The sequence below is a fragment of the Calliopsis andreniformis genome, chromosome 1 (assembly GCF_051401765.1).
Source record: "Calliopsis andreniformis isolate RMS-2024a chromosome 1, iyCalAndr_principal, whole genome shotgun sequence".
Lineage (NCBI taxonomy): Eukaryota > Metazoa > Arthropoda > Insecta > Hymenoptera > Andrenidae > Calliopsis > Calliopsis andreniformis.
The window spans coordinates 18,174,003-18,200,265 of NC_135062.1; the positions used below are offsets into that span (position 1 = coordinate 18,174,003).

Genomic DNA, 26,263 nt, shown 5'->3' on the forward strand with positions numbered 1-26,263 from the left:
TTTCAATATCGTTGCGAGAATTGTTTAGAAAAGCTCGCGTTATGCGTCGTGGAGGCTAGGAAAAACTTTTATTGCGAAATAAATTGACCGTCGAATAAATGGGATTCCCGTCAAGGGACAAAGACATCGAAGTCGACCTCATCAATCTTTCAATGCTCACCCCATCCCCTCATCTCCCCTTCACTTCTTTTTTCTGTTATAAACGAAGCAAAAAGGCACTGATAACGCCGTAGAAATAAAACACCGATACGATGTGTCGGTCTCGTCGGTGTTCCACTCTTTGTGCTCTTGTTTCCGAGTTGTTTGCAGTACATTGGAGGCACTCAAGAACCAGTTTCCGTCTCGTCCTGTTGGTGGAAACACCATTAAAAATACTTCGAAGGGGATAGAGAGCATCAGGGCGTGGCGTGGCGTGGCGTGGCGTGGCGTGGCATGGCGTGGCGCGGCAGGAAATAAAAAAGAAAAAGACACAGGGAAAGGTTTGGGGGTTGGAAAAATCGTATTAACGACTGAGATAAATAGCATGGACTAAAAATCGGTGAAAAAGGAAGAATTCATAGACACTGAACGAGCGAAATTGCAGACAATTTATTGTTAACGTTCGGGAACAATCTTATCCCACGGTGTCTCTATATTTTCCCATAGCTACATTCTTGCGATACATAATGGAAAAAAACATTTCACTGCCATTTAGCAACTCTGAACGTCGCGTCGGTTCTTTTTCTTTCGATCGTTGCGAACATTGTACAATATCGAGCGTGTGTCTCGCCAAACTCAACAGTTGAAACGCGCATATTTTAAAATATGAAATTATGTAACTCCAGACAGGCATTGTTTGCATTTGCAACCAAACCACCGTTGATGGGATTCTAATTACGGCGATGAATCATTTTTTAGTGTTTTTATGCACTTCTACTGCCTGAAATAAACAATAGTCCAGCTATAGCAGTTATTAGAGTGGCCTATTCGCGAAATGATATTCAGGATATGGTGTAACGTAACAGGCAACGAGCGTTGTTCGGTAACCATGGATTATTTCGCGATGAAGAAAAAACGTCGTAACGAAAAACATCGTTCATAATCGGAAATTAAAGGACACGCATCTCGGGTATCTCGCAGAAGAAAGGAACAGGTATGCTGCACGAGAGGTCGTCCAGTCCACCTTCCCTTAAGAACCCTCCACAATTTTGCACTCCACCCCCGTTATCTGGTTGTCCGCCCCACTTGTCACTCCACTCGGCGTAACCTGTCTTGGCGAGCGACTCATCGAGAACGGTGACCCAATCACCCTCGGCATAGAGATCGTGTATGCCCACAAAGGCTTCATCCAGAACCTGACTACCCTTTATCGGGCCCGATCGATTAAACAGATCCATTAATACCTGAAAAATGTGACGGGGCAGACTGAGTGACGTTATCTGGTGCTTTTAATCGAGCGGTCATAAATCGCTCTTTCAACGGGAGCCGTTTCGCGAGCGCTAATGGCGCCCTGCATGGCTCAAAGAGGGAAATATAAATCGCTGACACAGTTAATCCAGTTCTGCTCGCGCAATGAAACGCCGTGAATGAAATCAAAGCCTGGCTCGGAGCCGTCTCGATTAAATCACAGTTAACGCTTTGATGTTATTTATTATTTAATCCGGTGAACATTGTCTACTTACGCCGCATTGTAGCGAGATGTTTTACGTACGACGTTACATCGATACTTAAGCGTCGAATGTCCAAATATTTTTGACAACAGATGTATTTCTTTCTTAGCTCGTCGGGATTAAACTGGCCAGATGTCAGAGAAGACAAGAGATTAGAACTTACGTGGGCTTCAGCGAAGGAATTGATGATAGCCAAGTGGCCACCCTCCTCGTTGCAAATCTTTCGCGCCTCATTCCAACGCTCCGCTCTGGTGTGTAATTTGTGCGAGCCAATGCCTGGAGTATGGCGATAATCATCGCGTACCAGTATTCCACGCATGCCAAGATTACACGAACAAACCGTGCCGTGCATAATCACGTTGCGGGTGTAGGTCTGACCACACGGCGCTTCTTTGCCACACGGAGACTTGCTGGAGGAATCTATTCTAGCGGTAGTTAAATCGGTGACGTCGGCCGTGGGCAGAGGAAAAACCCCTTGATGACCGACGAGCAAGATGATACAATTAATGAAGATATTCAACAGCGACATCCCTCTACGGCTCGTTTCGGCTGTGTCAATACGGAATTCCTTGCCGAGGGATGAACGCTTTTGTCTCACTGTTTCACTCAACTGACCCTTTGTTCTACGCTGGAAGCCTTACTTAACAGCGTCGCGTACTTAACTGCGATCGGGAGGGAACTGAGATTCCCTTGCTTCCTGCTGACTAGTGCTGACGAACAGCGAGCCGAGACCGGTCGAGGCTAACCAAGCGACAAAGCCCGAAAGACCCGCCCAAAACGGTTCCTCTTTCAATCAGTTGGCCGTTCGAAGGTCGAGGGTCTTGGTTCAACCAACAGCCGCCAGCGCATTGTCGTAAAATCAGAAAAAGGCCTCGAAACGAATTATAGGAAAGTTCAACTCCTTTCCTTTCGAAATTGCCCCGCAGAGAAACTAAGTACTCCTAAACACGATAAAGAAGAAAACGCCGTAATCTCTATTTCCGCACTAAAAAGTGAAATGCGTTCGCAAGGGAAGGATGAGAGGAAAGAACGTCGAGACAAGCTCGTCGTATCCCCATCGATCGGCGCAATTAGTGTAATTGCAAGTTCGAACAGCGCTCGACCTATCTTTGGCAATTAATGCAGTCCAAATATGGTGCATATGGAGGCACACGGGCCGTGAATAATGGTAATCGCGGCTGGTAATGCGACAGCAGAGGAATTTCGCTAGTCGTCCCTTAAACGCGGCCAAATTCCGGAACGGTGAATTCGTGTATAATGAGGGACGGCCGAGCAACAGCTGCCGCCTCAAAATATTTGCATTCGCGAGTCAGCCGGGCTAGACTATATCGATATATCCCCGTGGACTGTACCGTGCTTCAATTACGATAATTGCAAGTTCGACCATCGCCCAATAGCTCGTTAGAAAGTAACACAATTTAAACGGCGCCCCTAATGGTCCGACGTACGTCGCTCGCGTAGAGAATAATTATACAGAATGTAATACGCAAGTATCTAACTCGTAAATAACGACGAAACAAATTCATCCGCAAGATGTTAAAGGGAAAGTGATGATTCAAAAGTGCACTGACTTCTACCATTTGCCGAATAGAAAACAGCGCGTTCACGGAAGTTTACGGATCAATTATTTTTGAAATTTAAGCCAGATAAATAGTTTGAAATGAAAGCATTCGCGATATCGTGAAGAAGAATCAAACGTTACAAATGCATCAGACAAGATTTCACAGAAGATATAATTAGCCGTAGAAAGTTGAATTCGATTAGCAACATATTTTGGTGGATTTAGTATCCCGTGAAGTAATTACAAGCTGTGGAAAAAGTTAAATCTGTTCTTCTTATAATTTGAGGAAAATTTTAAACGCATTAGCAATGGTTTTCTAACAACTATTTCAAGAAGCGACGAGAAATGATTTGAATAATTAATTAGAGATGACAGCAGTTCGTCATCATTCGAACCAATTATTCCACTAAAACGATTCTGCACGAACAATTATCAGAATGAAATATTTACTTCGCGTTACTCAAATAACGACCAGCTTTACAGTACGAGCGGAATAATAGATGCAGTGGTCATTCATTTTTACGTTAGACGAGTAATATGCAGTCAGCGAAACATTGCACGTTGCATCGAAAAATAAAATCTTTTATAACAGGTAAGCCTTTTTCAACTAAAACCTCTATTATTGCCCCTAAATGTCTAGACAACTAACTACTAAAAATTACTATTTATAGGAAATTATCTACAAGAAAAGTTGCTAATAATAATGAGTTCAAAACTCGTTTCATAGAAAAGCTAACTGGACGAGCAACGATCCGAAAGCACAGAAATGAAAATCATTGTATCGCGAATACACGTGGAGAAAAATGACCAGCGAGCCGCGAGATTGTGTAGGCACGTATATGTTTAAATAACACGTAACTGCTTGTTAAGTCTCGGAGAGAGGCAAGTAAAAAGAACAGCTGAGTACAACGAGAGTTGTCATGTTACTCCACTATTTTCTAAACCGAGAATAAGAAAGGTGAAACCCTCACTTTCTTAACCCTTATCCGATATGGGGACGTTCAGATAAGGGAAGAGATGTATAAATAAGTGAAAAAAATATCTATACGTAGAGAGACCGGTGAAGATACTAAGACGAAAGAAAGAAACATATACCTACACGATTCTGGTTGGCGATAGCCACAGCGAAACTCGCATCGTTCCATTATCTCTACACGCAATAAACCATTCTCCTTCATCTCCGACCTTTCACCTCTTCTACATCCGTCTGTTGAAAAAATATCAGTCGTCCTCGCGCTTGGCCCATCCGACGCCTCTCTTCGAATAATTACGGAGGTCGTTTCCCTAGGTGGGAAACGATGCAACCAGTCTTTTTAAGCTTCAAACGAAAAAGACAGGAAGCACAAAATTAGAGATACCAGCGGGAGTTTGTGATTAAACCGGCTGATGAAAAAGGTCCTTCGATCTGGAACGAACGAGTTAATGAAAATGCGAAAACGAAAACGTGCACGGTACTAAAGCGTTCGCGGAGGGAAACGTTCTGTCGAGAGCTGAATAAATGATCGACGAACAGCACAGTGCGCACAGAACGTTGGATAACAATTGAGAAGAATTGTTTATATAAAACTGCGGTGTATCGGTACACTTCTAACTCACACTGGCAAATTTTCTAAAGGATTGAAGGTGCTTCTTTAATCAGATTTAAGCTCTTGAGATTTTTATTTAAGGAGACATTAAAAGGGCTGTGGTGTACAGTAACTGGTCCTTTTGTTATATGTCAGACAAAATGAAATAGCAAATTGGAAGGTACGGTCCCTAAAGCCCGCCTCGATTTTTATGAACGAATCAAACTCAATCCGTCTCCCGTTCCGACCCTTAATTCTCTCGTTACCCTTCATTTGGTTAAGGGGTGGAACACACCAGAGAGACGACAGTAAAAACTACCGCTCAGTTGCTCCCTCTCAACGATTTCCCTAACCTAGGGAAGAAGAAATCATTTAATAGGATTACTGGGTCTGAAATTGAAACTCGCTTACTAGACGATTCCTTTGGCCATTTCAGCTTCAAGTCGTTGATCAATTTTCATTTTTTCTGGATCTAACATTCGAAAATAGTTGTCGCCTGTGTCCACGACAGCCTACACTCGCAATCCATTTAATTAGAAACCGTGGATGCAAGCAGAGAAATTGGTCGCGTCAGCAACCGTCCAACTTTTTCAATCGCGTTTCAATTTCCCTCTGATAGGGTCGTGGAGAGCTCATAAAACTCGCCGGAAATCAGAATGCTAAATGGACCGCGAAGGGCTCTTACTTAAGAGTCCGAAAGCAGGGATCTGGGGTTTCTTCCAAGGCAAGATCTCGAACATAGAAAAGGCTGAGCTCACGTCGAAGACGCGAAAAGAACAGCTCGTACAATTGGAAGCAAAGAAGCATGGATGGAATACTTCTTATTCCGCGAAAACTCTAAAACTAACAGAAAAAGCAACTAGTCTCCGTTGCGATAAACATTTTCAATGAAAGTACATATCGCTAAGTTGCGAACAGAGCATCGATTCAGCACATCAACTGTATAGGCCTTCGCTGTTTTCCATTAATCCTAATGGTAGCATTATCACCGATATTGCGGCGAGTTGCTGAACAAAGTATAACTCGAATGTACGCAGTTAGTAGTGTAGTATCGGCTGATGGCCGAATAGCGAAATAGACGAAAGTTAACTCGCTAAAATGGGTTTCACTGTTCCCGTAGCGGACTAGGTAATAAGAGTCCCCAAGATTTAAGACGAGCGAATCGTTCGCATATAAATGCTTTTGCAGATTTACCGCTGTGCAGCATTTACCAATAACGATATACTTCTCTTTCGATGAAAAGGCGAAAATGAATTGAGAAAAACCGAGAAGGGGTGAACGCACGATTTACGGCACCAAACAGAGACATCGTCAGATTTATCTTCCGGTCCCCGCAATCGGATTAAACAGGCTAAATAAAGCATCGTCGAGAATACGGTTAGAGGAAATTCATTTTTCACTGAAACGTTACGCGGATACGGTACGTGAGAAAAATTCGGTAGCCACCGCCTTCTACCTCAACCGGAAACGCAATCCGTCTTGGAGACACTTTTAACTCGCGAAACACCATAATAAATGGTTCGATCAATTCGCCCGCGTTTTCTCGGGTCAGAGTTTATTTCAACGTTTACACAGAGCGAAACGTCTGATGGATCCAACGACTTCAGTCGATTTTGGTAGAAAGACAGCCGAAGCGAGGCTCTCGCGAATGAAGCAGTCTCGTTAAAAGGAAAAAACAGGCACAGTCGCACTTTTAATTAATGCATCCCGTGCCTATGTGTGTCGCTGGCGTCTTCATTTCCAGTGCGTGATATTCGCGGGCTAAGTAAACGGGTCATGTGGGGGGTTGGAACACTCGGTGAATCGCCTTTGCGATAAGGCGATTAGAAGCGGACAGCGCATAAGTTTTCCCTTTCATAACCGTATCACGGCTATTGAGCATGCTACCCGCCCGTTTTACCCGATATTTCGTCGGAGAATGGAACTCGAGCGAAACGCTTCTCGTCGACGCGACGGGTCGATGTTCTTAAGCAATTTAGAAAAGTAACGTTAAACTTGTCGGTGCCGCTATCAATAGCGCAGATTCTCGATATCTACTTATCGACATGTACACTATAACTTAGAATGCTAGCGCAAAAGAAACGAATCGTACTTAGAGAGTTATATTTAGAATGTAGGGCGAAGGCTAAATCGAACAAATGTATATTGAGGTCTGAGTCTTGAAGAAATTTAAAGACATCTACTGTTTTAAGACTAAGCTTATTTGAATTCGGCGCTGTTATACCGATTATATTTCATTTCGGAAAGATTAATAATTTCATTGAGTAATAGAAAATTACAATTACGCGAGCAATTCAAGTCGAAAAGAAAAATGAAACGTTGTAAGAGTAGAAAAGGTCGACTGCCTGCCCCACCAAGGAAACGTTTAATCCTAGGATGCACTCCGCCTTGAGAATTCTAGAAGATTCTAATCGGAGATCTTGTTCGTAGGCTAATTGAAAAGCTGGGCTGTACCTCCGGTAGATAAGCATTCATTTGCCAACCCCTGGCCCAACCCCTGGTTCAATGAATTAACCGAAAGCACGCTTGCCTGCTGCATTTTATTAGCATAGGTGGAGCGACCAGTGATATACCGCACAAAGAGAGAAAATGAAATCGACGAATTTAGTCGCAAACAGACTTTCGCGTTTCCTACTTTTACCAGCTGCTCTCGCGCTTCTTTCCTCCCTTATCTTTTATTGAAACAACCCGAAAACACGAGAACAGTGACACGATCAAGTATTAAGCCGCCTTTGCGCGAAACGAAACGCTCTCTGCCTGTCGGTTCTTTCGCTATTCTCGTGCAGCAAATATCGCGACTCTTTCCTCTCTAGCTGTAAATCACTCGCGGATCACTTAAACACGCTTTTATCCCAGTGTGGTGGAAAAAAATCCATCCCGTTCGCGACTGTAACTGAAATCGACCAACGTCGCGTCGCGCCGCGCCGCGCCGCGCCGCGCCATTTCCATTAATCCGCTCCGACGTTTGTTTCAGATGAGACGAAAATCCCAGGTCGCGGCTCTCCGCTTTCTGCTGCTGTCGATCGCCTCGACCTACATTCTCGTCCCTGTTGTCGGTCATAAGGTGAGTATTTAGAAGCCTTGCCTTTTAACGCAATTACTACGGCCCCGGCGCGGCGTATGACATAGCGTTTAGCGGTTTACCGCTGACAACCGAAAACTACCGAAAACTACCGAAATCTGCCTCGAGGAATAAGCCCCTCTTATCCAACTGCCTACCTGCTCCTTCTACCTGACCCTTTTGCGCCCAAAATGCGCAATATTCCCACGAACAGATTTATGAATATTCCTTTTCCCGCATCACCGTTTCTGTTGCTCTTCGGGGGCCACGAAGTTAGGGACGTCAAAGTGGAAAAAGAACATGGTCAGATAGGGAGAAGGAGAAGCTAAGAAATTGAGATGGAAAAATTGTTGGGAAGGAAATGGACAACATTTTTCACTAGTTCTTTCCCACTTCAAATTCTTCCTATTAAGGAGTTTCTTATACGGTTTCGTAGCCGTGGAGGTTGGTGAATGCAGTGGGCAATGCTCTATCTGTCCATGAGACTACAAGGTAGCCAGTCCATCAGAAATGTGCATTATACGCGCGTTGCTTCGATTACGTGGGCCATACAATGGGAATTTCACAAAGGACATGGAGGAAATGGTTGTAGAAGTTGCCTAGACTATCCTCGTGTTCCAATACGCCAGTGTACTAGAATGATATTCGCTTGACAACCCCTATTCGAGCAAGAAATAGCATAACCGATTTCTTTCAATGGGTTCCAGTGCAGGCTGACCCACTTGTCGCGATGGTAATAATCGATCAAACCCAAATACGATTTGCTAAAATAGCATGCATTTTCTGTTAACTCAAGTTATTCGGGACGCAACCTACAAATTCGAATAAATGCGACCTGTCGGATACGTATGGAAATGAATCGTTACCACTGATCGGATTCTATGTTAAAGAGACAGAGGCCAATCTTGAATGCAATGCACCTTTATCTAGATTAGAATACGTATGCTAAACTGTTACCAATGTTTACTATTTGTAATTTTCAAAGAAAATTTTCAAAGAAAATTATAAATACCTTTTCCTACGATATCAAATGAATTCGACAGCAATTGAAACAAATGAAACCCTAGTAAAACATAAATACAAATGTACTTGACTGTTTGCCGAGTGCATTTTGCATCTGGCAGAGATTACTCGGATTATTCAAGTTCCCACAGTTTCCAAACGTATTCAACAAACATTTACATTCTCTCTATGGCAAACATGTAGGCAGTTGAACAGTATTCGGACTACGAGATTGTCCAAAATTAGAGGACGCGTTTTATCGGTAAAGATAAATAAAAATCATGATTATTTTAGTGATAATTAGAGAAAAGGATAACTCGATTAAATTGATAGAATTGAAGTTCCTTAGAGGACATTCTATCGGATAGTTAACGCTTATTCGATTTTTTGTTTCCACTGCAAAGTGTAAAATTAGATACCAAGAAGTATCGGATCGAGTACGAGCGCGTATGTTGGCCATCCCTGTAACGTTGACCGGAAGTGTTTGCTCTGATGCAGGCTGGCAACAGCACGTTAGGCATCGCTTGTCCCATGGATCGTGTAACGCTGTAGTCCAACATAATTGTCGGCGTGCCAAAATTTGCCTGGCGCGTAGGTGGTTGGATCGGTGCCTGCATTTCTCCCTGTACATCCTCCTACATTCGAGGATAATTCGCCGCGGCTTGAAGCAGATTTGATTGTGCGACGTCCATGATAAATGTAAATGCAAACAATGGCGCGGCTGACAACTGAATCTGACCGCGAACCGACTAAATACTTCATTTTCGTACGCTTCAATCCTAACGATCCACCTTCTCGAAAGTTTGCGACTTTCGCGCGGAACGAGCACCATCTTCTGTCTAAACCCCCTCGAAGACGGCCGACAACGTAAATTATTATCAATTAATTACCGCCATTACTCACCAACTCTCACGGTCTTTAGCGGACGCAGAGCGGTTCCATAGCAAGCGTTCTATTCTATCTCGCGGTAGATAACGGAGGCCGCTGGTGATTTCGTGCATTAAGAAGCGAACTCGTAAACGCCATGCGCCGCGGCAAAGAACTGGTCCGTTGTTATTTCGCAAATTAGTCCGCGACCTCATTCCCTAATGAGTGTCTCAGCCGTCCACCTTCCAGGGCTTTTCACCCTACAGTTCCTTCACGTTTACTCTCTCCTCTTCGACAAAACATGCTCGATTCACCCTTTTCCATTTTCAACCGACAAAATGACGCGGTGAACGTCGCTAGAAAGGTTCGCGCGTACCCAGATAAAGAGCAAAGAAGAGGCAACGCGTCAATCGATAACCGAAAATAACGTGCGTTAATATATAACGTGCAAGTCGCGACGCTGCTTCGAATACGCTGCGCGTAAACCTATCCTTGCCCCAATCGAGATTGGGATTTTTCAAAACCTACCTTCGCTTGTGTCGCGCTGATCGGCTCAACAAAGCCCCAGCTTACGACGAGGGAACACAAATCATGATTTAGAGAACGCTAATTCGAGTGCGAAACGTGAAATAGTGCGAGCGTCAGCTAAAGTTTGACGAGTTATAAGGATATATTGAAATTGTCGACCCTTTGTCTTATCAAATTTCCCATATCCTGCTTGCGCCATGTCCGTTCAATATTATCTATGCATTCCAACAAAATTTAACATACGTAAGGTGGATACATTTGTACGCTGACGTAAATATGATAATCGGAGAGTGTAAAATAAGAGTAGGAAATACTTGTTTCATCATTTTCTCTTCAAAGTACTGTTTCGCGCAATAAGGGATAGACCAGTAACGATTACTAGCGAGCTCGTAATTTCTGAAAGTAATTGAAAACACCCGTTCCGTGAGTGAACAATTTCAGCCGACGCTAATGGAGATACGGAACGCCCGCGCCGCGCCGCCGTGTCACCATAAATTTGCCGGTGAAATAACGCTAGCCCTGAGAACGGATGGCTCCTAAAACTACTCATATTTTCCGATGTCCTTTTGATATTTCAGCTTCGTATATTAACCCTCGAGAACATCTCGCGCGCGATCACTTTCAGATCCCGACCAATTTCTGTTTTCTTTTACCCTGTTCCCCTTTTTCCCTCTTTTCCCGTTCTTCCCTCGGCAATCCGAAGGCTATATCCTATCACATTCCACAGCGTGAAAAATCGAACGAATAGGAACTCGACGATCGAACCGGTCCCTCCTCTAACCTGTTTGTCCCATAACATCGACGCTACATCATCTCCTTGCCGACGGGGAGAAGATTTAACGTCTCACGAACGTCAGACACTGCCAGACAGTTCTTTATTTTCTATAGAAACAATCGCGGACGGCATTATTGCGATATATTGTCACGAATGATAAGTTCCGCGAGAGTCTTGAGAACAGTTTTCTTTTTCAGTTTACTACTTCAGCGGAAAAAGTTGAAAACCTTTGACGTCGGATATGAAGAAACTCGCTGCCTCGAAGTTTCTTTTCAGCTTCTTTCGCGGGGAGAAATTAATTTTCATAGTAAACGACAGTTGCATTAAAAATACTTGAACGTGAAGGAAACGTCTAGCATGGCGCTTCTTGGAAAACTTAGATAATAAGACTCCGTTTTTCCCTTTCCATGACGGTCGATTTCAATAAGAACGCCCAACTCGTTTTTCACTCTTCTTTTTTGCGCGCTTAGTCATCGGCAAGAAAGTCTGTACCGACTTTCGTTAACGATGCATTTCTTCCAACCTCGATCGTGCCTAATCTGTACAGTTGATCGTGCTTTTCATCGATTCTCTCTGCACCTGTTCGTGAAACCCTTTCTTGACCCCTTCGCTTTAACCCAGTTTCCACTGCAGTTCTTACGTATGCATTTTTCATTCCTTTCAGCACTCAAGACGGCATCGAGACTTTACTGTGGCCGAAAGCTACGATGCGTCGTCGGCTAACAATTACGACAGCCTTTCAATGACAATACCATCGTCGACCGATCAATCTTTCTTGCCTGAACAGTCGTACTTTCCTGAAAGTAAGTCAACAGTTATTCTAATGATAGAATAGAGCAGTAGAAATATGTAAAAAAAAAGAAGATGAAAAATATAGGACAGAAGCTACATTTTTCAAAATCCAATATCTATGTGGATAGAAAAGAGTTTAGAAAATAACAGTTTTTCATACGAAACTTTCTGTTTGAGAAATCCACTACAAATCTACGTAAAGAATGCAACAGAGGCGAAAATTGAATGGGACCAATAAACATGTCGGTACATTGAATTGAATGCAACTGGTTCAAAATTAAAAGCAGAGCATTCTCGTCATCTGTACTGTAAACCCTTTCTCTAAGACCGCGGATTCCTTGAAGCGAATTTCATGTTACCCTCTACGCGCGATATTTTTCTTGAATGCTTCGCAATCGAATCATTATTCGCTGAATGTGTAGTTTGTGATACACAATGGATCACCATTCAACGCTTCCAATTCGCATTCTCACCTCGAACAGCGGTTTTTGGGGGGATGAAAAATAGCACGACAAGTTTAATAAACGTTGCGTAGAAAGAGGGAAATTTTCTTCACAGGCTTTCGTTCTTCAAACTAAGTGATACGCTGCCAAAATTGCATACAAAATGAGTGTAAAGATTAATATCAACGCAACTACATAAAATATCGCGCACATTATATTGTAAGTCGACACGCATCGATGAAAATCTAATTTGGTTACTGACAAAATTACTTGCGAGTAACTTCTCTTTGGTGTCCCAAAAATCGATGACATTTTAAAATAGGTATATTCAATGTATAAAATTCCTCTTAATATTAAGTTCTCAAAGACAGTCATAATTGTATAACGCAATTATTTATTTTTTATTTGTTTCTCAATACCTGTTTCAAGGATCTTATAAAGTTAGAAAAAAATTACGAAAAAACTGAGTGATAGGAAGAAAGTAAAAGAAATGATAATTCTGATTTGTCCTGCAGGTCCTACGATTAGTCCTTGCGCAAAAAAATATTGCGGTCCAGGAAGGGAATGCGAACTTTCGCGAAATGGAACCGTGGCCTTTTGTGTCTGTATGCGAAAGTGTCCTCGAAGACATCGACCCGTTTGCGCAAGCAATGGCAAGATCTACGCTAATCACTGTGAGCTGCATAAAGCAGCTTGTAATTCGAAATCATCGTTGACTAGAAGCAGACTTATGAGATGTTTACATCATGGTAAAAACCTATCCAAATTTAGCTTCTTTAAATAAATTCATTTCACGTGAACTGCGAAAACCTACTTTTACAGACATAGAAAATGCGCATCTCCGAAGATCTTTGCACGTTAATCGAACGTCATCGAGGACCGGGACAATTATTTCTTACTCTAAATCGAAAAATAGAAAGAAAGGTAGCATGAAAGACAATTCGATTTCTGAGAAAGACGAAGACTCGGACCGAGAATGTTCGAATCAAGAATATGAAATAATGAAGGTAGAGAAAAATAGTAGAGAAAATTACCTATTTATTTATCTGCTACGATATGTCAAATTTTAATTAAATACGCGTCCAATAATTTATCCTCTCCGCAGGATAATTTGTTACTCTATAACCATGCAAGATTAATGGCTCAAGATAACCATAGCAAGGAATATCTAGTCAGTATAATGTTTTCACATTATGATCGAAATAACAATGGAAACTTGGAACGCGAGGAATTAGAACAGGTATCTTAATCAAGTCTGCAGATTAGTCATCTTAAGCATTCAACTTTAACTCTTCTGTTGTGTGTAGCTATGTTATTTAATATATACTGGCTTGTAGATTGCAGAGAATGAAAACCTGGAAGAGCTATGCAGAGGCTGCAGTCTAGGACATATGATTAGCTATGATGACACTGACGGAGATGGGAAATTGAATGTCAATGAGTTTTACATGGCATTCAGCAAACTTTACAGTGAGTACTTATACTTTGAAACACTTGATCTAATTCAATTGCCCTTTCAAGTAGGTACTGCTTTCGCCTTTTTAATTACTCATAAAGCACTTGAACGTACCAACTTGAGCAACTTTCGATAGCATTAATTATCACAGTGACTATGAAAAAAAAACTAGAATCTAAAAAAGGCAGAAATATAGTCAGGAACTTTGTCAATGTATAGTCTCAGACCTGATGACTCTCATCACCTGATCATTGTGGAATACTCAACGTAAAATTGGAAAAAAGTACACTATGATTATTAGTGAAAGTTATGAATTATTACACTGCACTAATTCGCGCGATTCGAGTGCACAGACCGATCGATAGTTCGAGTGATCTTTTTCAAAGCAGCTCAACTATTTATAGGTGTATCCGTAGTGTCTCTCGACAAGTCTCTCGAAGTGAATCACATTTCTGCGAGAGTGGGCGATAACGTTGAAATCAAGTGCGATGTCACTGGCACACCACCCCCGCCATTGGTTTGGCGACGGAACGATGCTGATCTGGAAATTCTCAACGAGCCTGAGGTGCAATCAAGTGGTCTTAATTGATTGAAAAATAAAAATAAAAATTACATTTAAATCGAAGAAAACTGGAAAAGTGTTCACACTTTCGCTCTCCTTTTGCAGATCCGTGTCTTCAACGACGGCAGCCTCTACTTAACGAAGGTGCAGCTAATGCACGCTGGTAATTACACGTGTAACGCAGTTAGAAATCAAGACGTCGTGCAAACACACATACTAACGATCCATAGTAAGTATTCTAACAGATCTAATCTTCACGAATCCGAATATAGTTGTTTACGATAATATCTATTCAAGCTGTGCCCGAAGTAAAAGTAACACCGCGATTACAATCAAAGCGCTTGAGAGAAGAGTCGATAATAAGATGTCACGTAGCTGGCGAGCCTCTTCCACAAGTGCAATGGCTCAAGAACGATGAACCTTTGAACCATGATCAACCGAATAAATACGATCTTATTGGGAATGGTACTAAACTTATTATTAAGAATGTCGATTACGCCGATACTGGGGCCTACATGTGCCAAGCTAGTAGCATTGGTGGCATTACCAGAGACATTAGTAGTTTGGTGGTTCAAGAACAACCAGCGCCGAGTAAGTTATTGACAGTAAAGGAAATAGGATCGAGTAATTGATTTAATAAGAATTATTGCGGTTCATAGCGGCTGCAAGCGAGGAGCGCAGATTCTTCTCCTTCCACGAGTGGGGCATCTTGATCTATGAACCATCAGCATGTCGACCACGGCACGAGATTCAGTCGACGGATGTTATTCCTGGCACCCAGGTGAAAACAATAACATCGCCAAGTAGCTTAAACCCCTTTTCTATCTTTGCTTCTCACGATTTTCTTTCATTTCATCACTCAGGAATACGTCTGTGGAGTGAAGGGTGTTCCTTGTTCGTGGGGACGCGCGATCAATGTCGAAAATCGATATGTGTATGTCAGCCAACCAGAGAAAGATCGTGTACTCGTTATTAGCGAGATACAAATGGTGATAGTCGACGTGAGTAAATAGTACCTTTTTTCAATCTGCTCGTTTACATTTATTTACGTACGAGTTCTTTTCCTCGCGTAGGTGGTACCCACTGACAAAAATCCTGTTCAATTATGGTACGTACCTTCTCTCGATCAAGTGTGGATACTGAATTGGCGAAACAAAAAAGACATCGGAGTGAAGACGGTGCAAGTGATCGAGGATGCCTCGCAAAAGAAAAAACATCGAGCTATTCCACCAGAACCCTACGCTACACAATTCGATATCATAAAGAGTATATTTATCCCTCAACCACAGGTAGATCCTCCAGTTATCAATTATGCACTGTTTAATGTTAGGTTCGTGGGAATGACCACTTTTATCTGACTAGGATATCGAACACACGTTCAAATACGGTTACGTGACTCATACGAATCAACGCAGCATGTTCAAAGTTGACTTGAAGAACATGAGATACACGCGCACGGCAGACTTAAGTTCTTATAACTGTGTTCCAGTCAATGTTCAATTTTCTGTTCTCTGTAAGTGACCTCTACATAAACATTTCACATCTATTTTAAATCTAAAAATAATCTTCTATTGCTTTCCAGACGGTTTCGTAATAATTGAGTGTCAAGAACCAGTTACCAATCGTCCAACTGGGCAATTATTGCTGGATTATCTAACAGACACTGTTCTGGGTTATAAACCAACGCTTCTGGGACGACCAACAATTTCACCTGATTCTAGGCACCTCGTTACTTTGGATAAACAGGATACAGGTGTGACCCTAGTCGTACAAGAAATATCAGGTACTTTAAGTTCATTCTGTTATGCTTGCCATATACGTGGCATTCAAAGTTGTTAACAACAGCTATTCATTTTCAGCTAACGGTTTAAAATTTGCATTTGATGTGAAAACGACGTTGAATATCAGTGATATCGCGCTTTATCCATCGCAAACAACGCACGGTTATGATATTTATGCATCATCTATCGACAAAGAAGACATTCTTTTCCTAGATCTCTCTACTGGTAAGATTTTTTTCTTTTCAATCGAATCTGTGAGCATAGACATCTATGTGAAAAGCGACAGTGAAGCTTTTATTTCCTATTTCACAGGTAAAGTGGAAATGATAACCGGAGTAGGGAAAGCAACGTCAGCCAATTTAACAAGATGGGGAAATCCTAACAGACCAATCGTGCAGAGCGGCATATTTGGCAAGTACATGGTTAGCCCTTCAAACGACGCACTGTTCGTCCTAAATGGAGAAACCAGAACGATAAATTGCGAGATCGGTGGTCTAGTGCATCCTGGAGCAGTGGTATGGTTTACCGTGTCTTTGCATTAAGCAACTGAAATGTAAACAACGATACAAGGATGTATGAATAGATTAACATTAGCCAAAGGTACGAAAAAGTGGTGAAAACGAACAGGTACCATGTATCGCCGCATTATTCGATCGAGAAGATAGTAGTTCTTTTTCCCTAGATTAGAAAGAAAAACGGTTGAAGACATTTTCAGAAATATATTCTAACACCAATACCATTATTCGTGGTTATCGTTAAATTATTCAGACTTTTCCGAGTATCCTGCTCTTAAATAACCGTGGCATATTTTTGACATCGAATGAATAAACACATTTTGATCGTTACAAAACGCGAACGTTTATCGCGAAATATATCGATAAGAATTTTTAATGTACATACCAAAGATCATCTTTACATACATTAATATCTCTAAACGTTACCTTACTTGGTGGCCTTAGTTTCCCTCGATTTTGCATATCTCTGTCTTTATATCTTTATATTCCTACTTTTTCGAATAAACTTTCGATGGCTATAAAGATAGAATTACTCTTCCAGATCTAGCGATCCAGAATGTCAGTTACTACTTATTACCCAATTACCTATACGATTTGTAAATTGAATGATCTTGATCTTATTGATACCTGAATAATTTAGGAACCCGACGCGACCTGTTTCGTTCGTAACGACGACATATTTCAAATTTATCTTAAACGTCAGATATCAATAGTATGATCGATCTAAAAATTACATAATGTAAGCTCTCGAACTAATTAGAGAACAAAAAGTAGTCACACAAATGTACATGTGATTCAATTGAACACAATTATAATACACACATTCACTTTTAGCTACCGAATTCTTTCGAGCGAGAAAAATTTCAACGATTCATTTTATGATGACAATTTTTACAATAAAATGTTTCAATTTGTACGACGATAACGACGCATGTAATAATATAGAATTATCAGGCCACAAAACAGCACACTGACGACGGGTATGATGATCATGTATTATATGACGTATGAGTGTGTGGTGCACGGGAGTGTTTATGTGTATGCATGTTGTGATATTTGAACGTATGTCGATAATAAGAATAGTTGTAGTAGTAATAATAATAACAATAATAATAAAAATAATAATAATAATAGTAATAATAGTAGTAGTAGTAATAATAATAATAATAATAATAATAATAATAATAATAATAATAATAATAATAACTATAATATATAGAGTAAAATGAATAACTTGTAATAAAATTACAACAAAACTAATTTAATAAATAATCTGCAGATACAACGTTTTCCTTTGCTACAATGTACATGCAGATTACAAATACGTTTAGCAGTCTTGTATCCGTTCCGGGTAAAACGAAACATGATCAATACACAGCTTGAATGGTTACACTTCTCGTCATTTTAACGGGCACATTTTAAGTGTCTTCTAATCATCGTAACGTTCACCTTTATTCACTAATAAATTACGTCTGTTCGAAATCTTGGTGTCTACGTTTAATCACCTATTAAACTGTACAAATTCGATATACGTTTACGCGCTAATCCATATAAATACGCTCACTTCTTCCCAAATAACAATTAATGACGTACTCACTCTCAAACTGTTTTCACATCGGACGTTATTGACGCGATTATTCTTCTCGAAATCGAGCAAACGTACCACGAACCTACATCTAACGATAGCATTTGACAGTCAAGTTTACATGTTTTACATCATACACGGTGAGTTGTTCGTAGAACATCCACAAGTAACCTAATAACAGAGAGAAGTCGAAAAACGTAAGGAAGGAAAACGTACACAAAGAAAATAGACCATGAGCGACGATTCATTAAGAAAAATAGACAACGAGATCTGTGAACAGTTTTCCATTCGATCAACACGTAAACGCAATACTTAGCAAACTTTTGCATCCACCACCCATAATCTTTTCTTTTCCCCACTCTTTCTATTTCACTGACACACCTTATTCGGCAGATTCGTCGATTCAGCACCGGTTATATATTGCACGGTTTCAAATTGGTCCCTTGCCGACTATAAAAAAGTATGTATGCGTTGCTAAAATCTTCCTCCTGAGGCTTCTGTCTGCTTGTAATCTCGTCATTGTAGTAGTACCACACATCAGTACGAGGATTCTTCGCGTATGCTGTATAATGGCCAGCTGATACTCCTACAAAGTGATTAACAGTATGAGAATCTACGCGACAATACACTATAATGTACGGAATGATAATACTTACCTCCGAAGTGACAAACACAGGCATACAAGTCATATAAATGTCGACCTACACTCAGACCAACCAAAGGGAATGTGACTTTGTCATCCAGCTTCATACTGGCACATTCGTAAAACACAAATCTATAACATATTTGAAAAGGATAATTCTCTCCTTCGCAGAGATATGATCAAAATGAATAACGCACATACCGCTTCAGATATACTATGAGGAACTTAGGATATCTATGAACTGTGAGGGTTTTTGTAGCACACTGATTCCGTTCGCACTTAGGACAAAACCAAGGATTATGTTCATCTAACGTCTCGCTGAAAGTATAAGTTGAAACACTGATTATATTTAACGGCTTTTTTAAAAACTGTTGTGCTAACAAAGAATGGCTATTATAAAGAGCGACATCCACCTCTGACTAAATGCTTGAAGACAATCGTATAATGATAAGGGATGAGGCGGCCTTTGCTTACTAACACTGACATGTTCAATTGGGGGTGCTATCTTAGGAACCTGCTCCGTGTAACGTACAGCCAAAGTATCGCCGTTTTGTAACACTACCATACCAGTTTCCGGTACACTGCAACCGGTGCAGTGTGCAGTATATATACACCGAGAACAATGGTGACCCTAGAAAAATGTACAATGTACTTATTATCACCTTATTCTAGTTTTATATGGCTAACTGTCTATAAAACAAAACTGATTAATAACAATGTACTAACCTGGCCTGTAACAAAATGAAGCGTATAACTTCCTTCTTGAGGTACATTTCTCCTTACAATGTCATACAAGTCTCTAGCGTTCACTCTTGAAGGTAATCTCACTAAATGCGGATAATCGAAAAGTTTTGTACCTTTACGGTTGTTCGTTGTTTCATTCGTCGTGTCGTGTCGCAAAACTAACGGCACGTTTAAAATCCTAACTGCGGGCCTCGGCCGGCCCGTTTGATCTATTTTAATGAAAGACGATTCGGTCATGTACGTTGAACACATTGGACACGCTTGAGGTTCAGTTTGACTTTTGAAGTAAGTCTGTTGAATTGAAATAAACGTATTTTTAATGTTTATTCTAACATATAACATCGACAATGATACTGTCAAATGTTTCACTTCATTCAAATGATTAGGAATGTCGAAAAAGGATTGACATTTAAGTATAGGATGAAATAGAACCCTCAGTATACAGCAGCCTCAGATTAGTCTGAATTGAGTTCCAGAATATGAGTGTTCTGGCTTGCGGATTGTACTCAAATAGCGAATCATACGGGTTTCCATCTTTTCATTACCAAACGCCTCAACTTCAAGAGAAGTTTCCCGAGCTAAATGGTAACGCAAAGCTATTTCTGGTTCCCGTACATACTCTTACGATACCGTCCGGCTAGAACGTTCATAGATTTAATCTCAGACCTTCCCGGGGTGAAACAGTGGTAACTATGTACCTTGCTTGTACACCCCTACCGCTAGATTGAAGCTGCCTAAACTTCTCATCATCGGGTTTTTATAACTACGAGTATAATAAAATGATGGAACGGGCGATTATAGATTATCGTAAAAAAACTCAACTCACCTCGATGCACGTATCGCACACAACAAAGTTGCAGCTATTTCCACTATGCCTTTTTAAGTCCCCATCCAATTCCTCAAGGCAAATTATACATGGAATTTCTTCTCCCGTAATTGTACACTTCTGACAGGCATCAGCATCCATTACACGATCCCCCCCACCGTCTGGTACTGAAGTGTACGCATCAGGAGGTTCCGTGAGTTCAAAGGCGTATATAGATCGATTCGTATCATTGATGTGTCTCAACAGAGTATTGTCATCCTTAAATTTAAAACCTTGATGTACAATCCAATAGTGACATTTCCGTCTAGTGCGATAAGCTACAGCAAGCAAGGTACGTAATTCTCGATACCTACGGTGCAAGGGTAAAATAATATAGTCGAGGAGTCATGGCCACGATGGGCCAATAACACGGGAAAATGAATAATAAACAAGTGAAAAGAAAAAGTAGAAGAGAAAATGAATGGGGGGGGGGGGGGGGGGGGGGGGGGGGGGGGAGATGTAATTGAATTTGTACGATGGAATGTAGCCCCGCAACTAAAACTTTACGCTACGAGAATGTTCTTCCATAACACATTTGCTTTCGGAGGGCAGTATCGACGATTATCGAAGCTACTCGATAAGCCGCCTTCTTCACCCTCCATAATTGTCCTTTGGATGAAAATTAACCCACGCACCGTTTTTAATCAAGTTAAACGAAACCAATTTTTTCTTTCTGTACTAATTGACATAATGCTACTGGATTATACAAAGTTGACAAATTAAATCAATTTCGTTAAATATGTAGAAAGTGCAATATAGCAAGAACGATTTGAAAAACATGTGCACTCTTAAAGTGCAAAGTTAAAAGGCTATTTCAGGTGTAACAAACAAAATTTTACACACTTACCAAAATCTTTGATACATGATTTTCTAAGACTTCTGCAAGCGCAATGTTTTCCACTACAATGTTTTCTTTGCCAAGCGTTTTTAATAATTCTTCCTTCAATTTTCCAATGCGTGCCTGTTTGTTCAATGAAACAACACATTTTATGGGTTGCTCACCATTTGCAGGAACATATGTAACATTTAATTGTCTTTCCATCGCGTGAGGTAGCGGTACTGATAAATACATAAAAGGTTCATACGTAACAGAAACGTGCTTACACACTGCACAAACAACCTGTAGATAAAGAAAGAATATTTCAACTGATATTTTGCTTTCAACTATAAATTTGAGATAAAAAATATAAAAATAAATGTGTATCAGCAGAATGAGACTTGTTCCTCGTACTTCTCGAAACAAGAAGGTATCGCTACTGAATTTTCGTATAGGAGACCTTTTACGGTAAAAGCCAATTATCTTAAGCATCACCCCAACGTACTGTCTCCATGAAACATGAAATATCGTGTAAGATAAATTACCTTGCTCTTAAATTGCCCTTGGAAAGTATCAACGATAATACTCCTGTTAGATTTTAAGTGCTTTGCCCAATGTTTATCGGCCTCGATCTCATCGTGCGCCGCTATAGCACCATTTCCATAATTTTGTGAAATCCGCGTGCACTGAGTACTGAGCGTTCCAAGACCATCACGTTTATGATTTTTCTCTTGGTCATCCAGTCTCATACGTTTTACATTACATTTCTCTAAACCATTGTCGTATTCTATATCAGACCCACTTGACGTATAATCCGCGCCGCAATTCACTTTTTGAACATTGACTTCTTTTATTCTTTTAATGCTAACGCTTTTGTTATCGAAATCATGATTTTCCATTAAATTCGAGTTATCCAAAGGCATTCTTCGAATATTTTCCTTTGGAAACTTCTGAGAATCATAATGAATTTCGTTATTACATTCCTGCTGGGTCACTAAGAAATTTGCGTTACTGGTTTTCGCTTCTTTATGAATATCATAAAGACCGTGATACTTTGGGCCATTTTTCGAAAGTTCAATTAACGTGTCCAACCTTAACGAAGAGGGAGCTTCATTTTCTTTATCATCTACCTTATTACGAATGAAAGTATTTGATTTCGCTTCGACAGTTTCATCAGAATCAAGTGTTTCTTCATCATCATCGCCGTCATTCAAAGGTGATCCTCGTGGCGAGTTGGCAAAAATATCCAAGTCCCCCATTGGCGAATCTAAATCTGAAAGATAATGCTTCAGGTAAACAATCATTCAGAATGATCTTGTTAACAACTTTTTTAACTGCTTCATTTTTACCTCTGGGCGAACCAGCCATTGTAACATTAGGACTATTTGGACATTCTGGGGATGGTAAACAATCATACATTTCCAACATATCTGCATTACAGTTGGAATTGCTAGTGGCAGTGACTGATGATATGGCTTTCCCATTTGCATTCTCAATTGAATTAATCACATTGGCAGTGGTTGTAGATGATGGAGTTTGACCATTTTTTGTAGATTTTGCTGTATTCATTTGTTCATGTAACGAATCCAGTAGAAGCGCGAGAAATTCTTGACAATCGTGCTATCAATTGTTATTCGTCTTAATAATTATTTGACTCCTCATTGAGAATAAATTAGTTTAAAAAAAAAAAAAAAGGTAATATGAATTTACCTGTCTATAATCTTTAAATTGCGAGTGATATGCACCTAAGGTCTGTTTAAATTCGGTTGGCCTAAGAACACTGTATCTGCCAGACCACATTTTGCCAAGGAGTACACTAAAATGTGCCATCAGCGATCCAGGAGGAGGTAACTTCTCCCCCCTTTGCTGCAAATCCAAGAAGTGTCGTAGAACAGGTGGAGTTGCGGTTAAACATTGCAAACCAGCAGCCATAAAGCATGTATTACCAAGGTTACGAAGGCCGCATACACCCGCACGTAAAACTACATCCTCTGTAAAAACAAATATAAAAAAATGACGAATTTATTAGATGAACGAAAAAAAAAAGTGAATGAAAAACATAGGTGCCTCAATTTCATATACAGGGTGTAACAAAAATGTCGCAGTTCCTTAAAAGGGGTGATTCAGGGGGTGATTTGAAACAACTTTTTCCTTAGCGAAAATGTAAGATGAGGCTTCGTTAACGAGTTATTTACGAAAAACACCGGCCAATGAGAGCGCGAGTTTGCCGCCCGAGCGACTGCGGTAGCGTTGGGTACGCGCGCTAGATGCTACGGTTGTACTCCGAACAAGAAAGTCGTCATACATCGAAGAAAATAGCATTAGTACGAAAACTGAAAGCGACATAATAAATAATACCGAGTCCTTTTTTTGTGTATCACTTGAAGCGAATAATTACTTAAAATCGAGGAAAACTACGTGCAACGTAAAAACACGAATATGTAAATTTCTTATTCGCATAACGTATAAACGAAAAAGCAATACAACGAAAAATAAAGGAAGAAGAGGACAAACTTCACCTGTAGTTTGTAAACCTGTGTCACTGGGTCACTGTACCGATCCTGGTCATCGACCGTCGAAATGGTTTATGCTAGGGCACGCGTTTAGGTAATTTATGGCTTTATTGCTTTGGTTTCGAAGGAGACATGATCTCGGAGTGTCCGAACAAGGAAGGTCTGAGGTGCTTAAACTACGTGGGGGATACAAGGAGCTTCCTTGGAAAAATTCTACCCTACCATAAACCATTTCGACGGTCGATGACCAGTATCGGTACAGTGACCCAGTGACACAGATTTACAAACTACAGATGAATTGCATTTAATTCATTAATGATTATTATTTTTTAAATCTAACGCAGACTACTTTCAACGTTTCTATCTTCAACGTTAATTCTCCAAGTCTCCGTTCATTTCTTTTGTTGCATTGCTTTTTCGTTTATACGTTATGCAAATATTTTCATACTAATGCTATTTCCTTCGACGCATGCCGACTTTCTTGTTCAGAGTACAACCGTAGCGCCCAGCGCGTACCCAACGCTACCGCAGTCGCTCGGACGGCAAACTCGTGCTCTCATTGGCCGGTGTTTTTCATTAATAACTCGTTAACGAAGCCTCATCTTACATTTTCGCTAAGGAAAAAGTTGTTTCAAATAACCCCCTGAATCACCCCTTTTAAGGAACTGCGACATTTTTGTTACACCCTGTATAAAAGGCACGTAAACATTCTATATTTACCCATAGGGGAATCATCCTGGGAATCTCCACCTTCTGAAAATAAGTTATTTAAAGCTGGAGTACCAGGGGGCAAAAATGGGCCATGTTCTATGCCTGTTCCATTATCATTAATAGGATCTGCACCAACATCTGTAAAATCATTTAAACCAGGTGGTGGTGGAAGAGGAATAGCATAGTCTGATGTTGAACTATTTGCATCAGTCCTGTAATAAAAACATTATATTATTATCGTTCCAATTTATTTAATACCTTTACAAAGATGTTAATTTCTACCATGTGTCTTCTATGCCCATATTCACTTCGGATGAAAGTAATTTATCCTCTTGAAAAGTAAGCGTATGATCCAAGGAAGACGTTAATGGGCTAAGACCAGTAGATTCTAACACCTCTGATATCTCTGGGACCTCAGGTAGGTGAAAAATTTCAGACGATCCAATCATTGAAATATTTTCTACTTCTGAGACATTCACCTTATTGTCCATTCAGATAATAAAATACCAAATATAACCTAGAAATATAATTATAACGATACGTTACTAATTGTATACATTAAACATATATTATAATTCACTGTAACCTTTCTTTACAATATCTCCCTAAACGCATATGTACCCAAAAAAAGTTACATTTCGTATGAAATCCCTCTTTATGTGTAAAAATTGTAGTACAAAAAATCTAATTCATATAAATGGATTATAGTTTGAAAAGCAATCTTTCACCTGTTGTTAATTTTACATTTTTGCCGATATAGGCGCAAAGAATACGTGTACGACATAACATATACGTATATATATCGAAATATTAGAACTTCAGATTTTACAAATTGTAGTTAGTTATATAGAATTATCACACAATACTTAAATCATCCTAACCTAAGACGTCAGGAACAATTACCGCGATTTCTTTGGCGTCCTACTCTTGCGAAGGGCTAAAGTCTTCACGAAACGATTATTATCAACAAGCGCATTTTTTTTACTTTTCAAAAGTTAGATTATGTTACATTAACTAACACACTGATCAATATGGAAGAAACCGAATTCTGTAGTCTATAAAAGCACAATTAGACCTTGCCCACTCGAATCGTGTTCATCCTGTAACCGTCGCAACAGCACAAATTTAGCGTAAATGTTCACATGAAAACACACTTCTTCGTGATAATAATATACATAGGTAAAAGAAAAATAACAGAGAAACAAAAACAATATTCACTTACTTTGCAGAAAATCCACTTTTTTCTTTATGAAATAACTATACCGCCATTGCAGTAAACGGCATGGTCAATGGATGCGCAAGAAAAGGAAGATTCGCTTACAGCGCTTCAGGAAGTCGGTACATTTTTCAGTCCATAAACATGGTTCACTTCCTGTGCACTAGGGATATTCCATTTGCACGCCGAAAACTATATATAGAGAAAAAATATGTATCTATAAAGTTCATATCAATTTTATGTAGCTCATAAGAATCAAAAGTAAAGTGTACCGTTAAAGAAAATACCGGCACGAAAAACAACATTCCTATCTACGATACTAGATTCCGTGGCGCAGTCTTAGCGCGAACTCGGTCTCGGCGCTACGAGCACATTCCCATCTGAATAACTCGCAGCGCCTTACGCGCGCATTCATACCGACGAAATACGTATGTATCGGGGCGCATCATGGTAAAACCTCAGCAGCGTGACAAGTAAATTCCTTGCCGAGTGGGAGATGCGGGAGGTATGGAGGAGTTCGCCTTCCCCTCTCGGCAACGAATTTATCCTGTAGAAAAAGAAAGGGCGTGGGCGTCACTTACGGAAACAACATCCAAGGGGGGATGTCCGTCA

At 40.3% G+C, this 26,263-nt stretch overlaps 3 protein-coding genes across 7 annotated transcripts in view; 1 reads left to right on the top strand and 2 right to left on the bottom strand.

Annotated features, from left to right (window-relative positions):
• Fstl5 (follistatin-like 5) overlaps window positions 1-16,584 on the top strand; it is a 32,964-nt gene extending 16,380 nt beyond the window's left edge. The window contains exons 2-17 of one of the 3 annotated variants that reach the window (XM_076375588.1): window positions 7,750-7,839; window positions 11,673-11,811; window positions 12,759-12,992; window positions 13,066-13,250; window positions 13,349-13,483; window positions 13,581-13,713; window positions 14,104-14,264; window positions 14,367-14,490; window positions 14,559-14,852; window positions 14,921-15,042; window positions 15,125-15,262; window positions 15,335-15,550; window positions 15,624-15,774; window positions 15,844-16,044; window positions 16,121-16,267; window positions 16,355-16,584. In XM_076375588.1, coding sequence (XP_076231703.1) covers window positions 7,750-7,839; window positions 11,673-11,811; window positions 12,759-12,992; window positions 13,066-13,250; window positions 13,349-13,483; window positions 13,581-13,713; window positions 14,104-14,264; window positions 14,367-14,490; window positions 14,559-14,852; window positions 14,921-15,042; window positions 15,125-15,262; window positions 15,335-15,550; window positions 15,624-15,774; window positions 15,844-16,044; window positions 16,121-16,267; window positions 16,355-16,584 — 2,700 coding nt within the window. The remainder of the gene's footprint in view (window positions 1-7,749; window positions 7,840-11,672; window positions 11,812-12,758; window positions 12,993-13,065; window positions 13,251-13,348; window positions 13,484-13,580; window positions 13,714-14,103; window positions 14,265-14,366; window positions 14,491-14,558; window positions 14,853-14,920; window positions 15,043-15,124; window positions 15,263-15,334; window positions 15,551-15,623; window positions 15,775-15,843; window positions 16,045-16,120; window positions 16,268-16,354) is intronic. The other 2 variants (XM_076375596.1, XM_076375607.1) reach the window with 2 other exon arrangements.
• LOC143183253 (hemolymph lipopolysaccharide-binding protein-like) lies at window positions 568-2,178 on the bottom strand. The gene is made up of 2 exons (XM_076384768.1): window positions 1,813-2,178; window positions 568-1,382 (listed from the first exon to the last, which is right to left on the bottom strand). Exons 1-2 carry the CDS (start codon window positions 2,176-2,178, stop codon window positions 1,089-1,091), a joined length of 660 nt encoding a protein of 219 aa, XP_076240883.1. The 3' UTR covers window positions 568-1,088.
• A 162-nt stretch (window positions 16,585-16,746) lies between the features above and the next one.
• LOC143177560 (uncharacterized) lies at window positions 16,747-25,726 on the bottom strand. Of its 3 annotated transcripts, XM_076375568.1 has the most exons (14): window positions 25,658-25,726; window positions 24,718-24,952; window positions 24,445-24,647; window positions 22,922-23,202; window positions 22,561-22,831; window positions 21,757-22,484; window positions 21,242-21,514; window positions 20,356-20,613; window positions 19,512-19,820; window positions 19,199-19,416; window positions 18,987-19,103; window positions 18,799-18,917; window positions 18,524-18,728; window positions 16,747-18,313 (listed from the first exon to the last, which is right to left on the bottom strand). In XM_076375568.1, the coding sequence occupies exons 2-13, from the start codon at window positions 24,924-24,926 to the stop codon at window positions 18,556-18,558; spliced, it is 3,159 nt and encodes a 1,052-aa protein (XP_076231683.1). In that variant the 5' UTR covers window positions 24,927-24,952; window positions 25,658-25,726; the 3' UTR covers window positions 16,747-18,313; window positions 18,524-18,555. The 3 variants fall into 3 exon arrangements, with proteins under 3 accessions (XP_076231683.1, XP_076231692.1, XP_076231674.1); XM_076375577.1 differs by having other exon boundaries at window positions 16,747-18,728; window positions 18,799-18,893; XM_076375559.1 differs by having other exon boundaries at window positions 16,747-18,728.
• Between the last annotated feature and the right edge of the window lie 537 nt (window positions 25,727-26,263).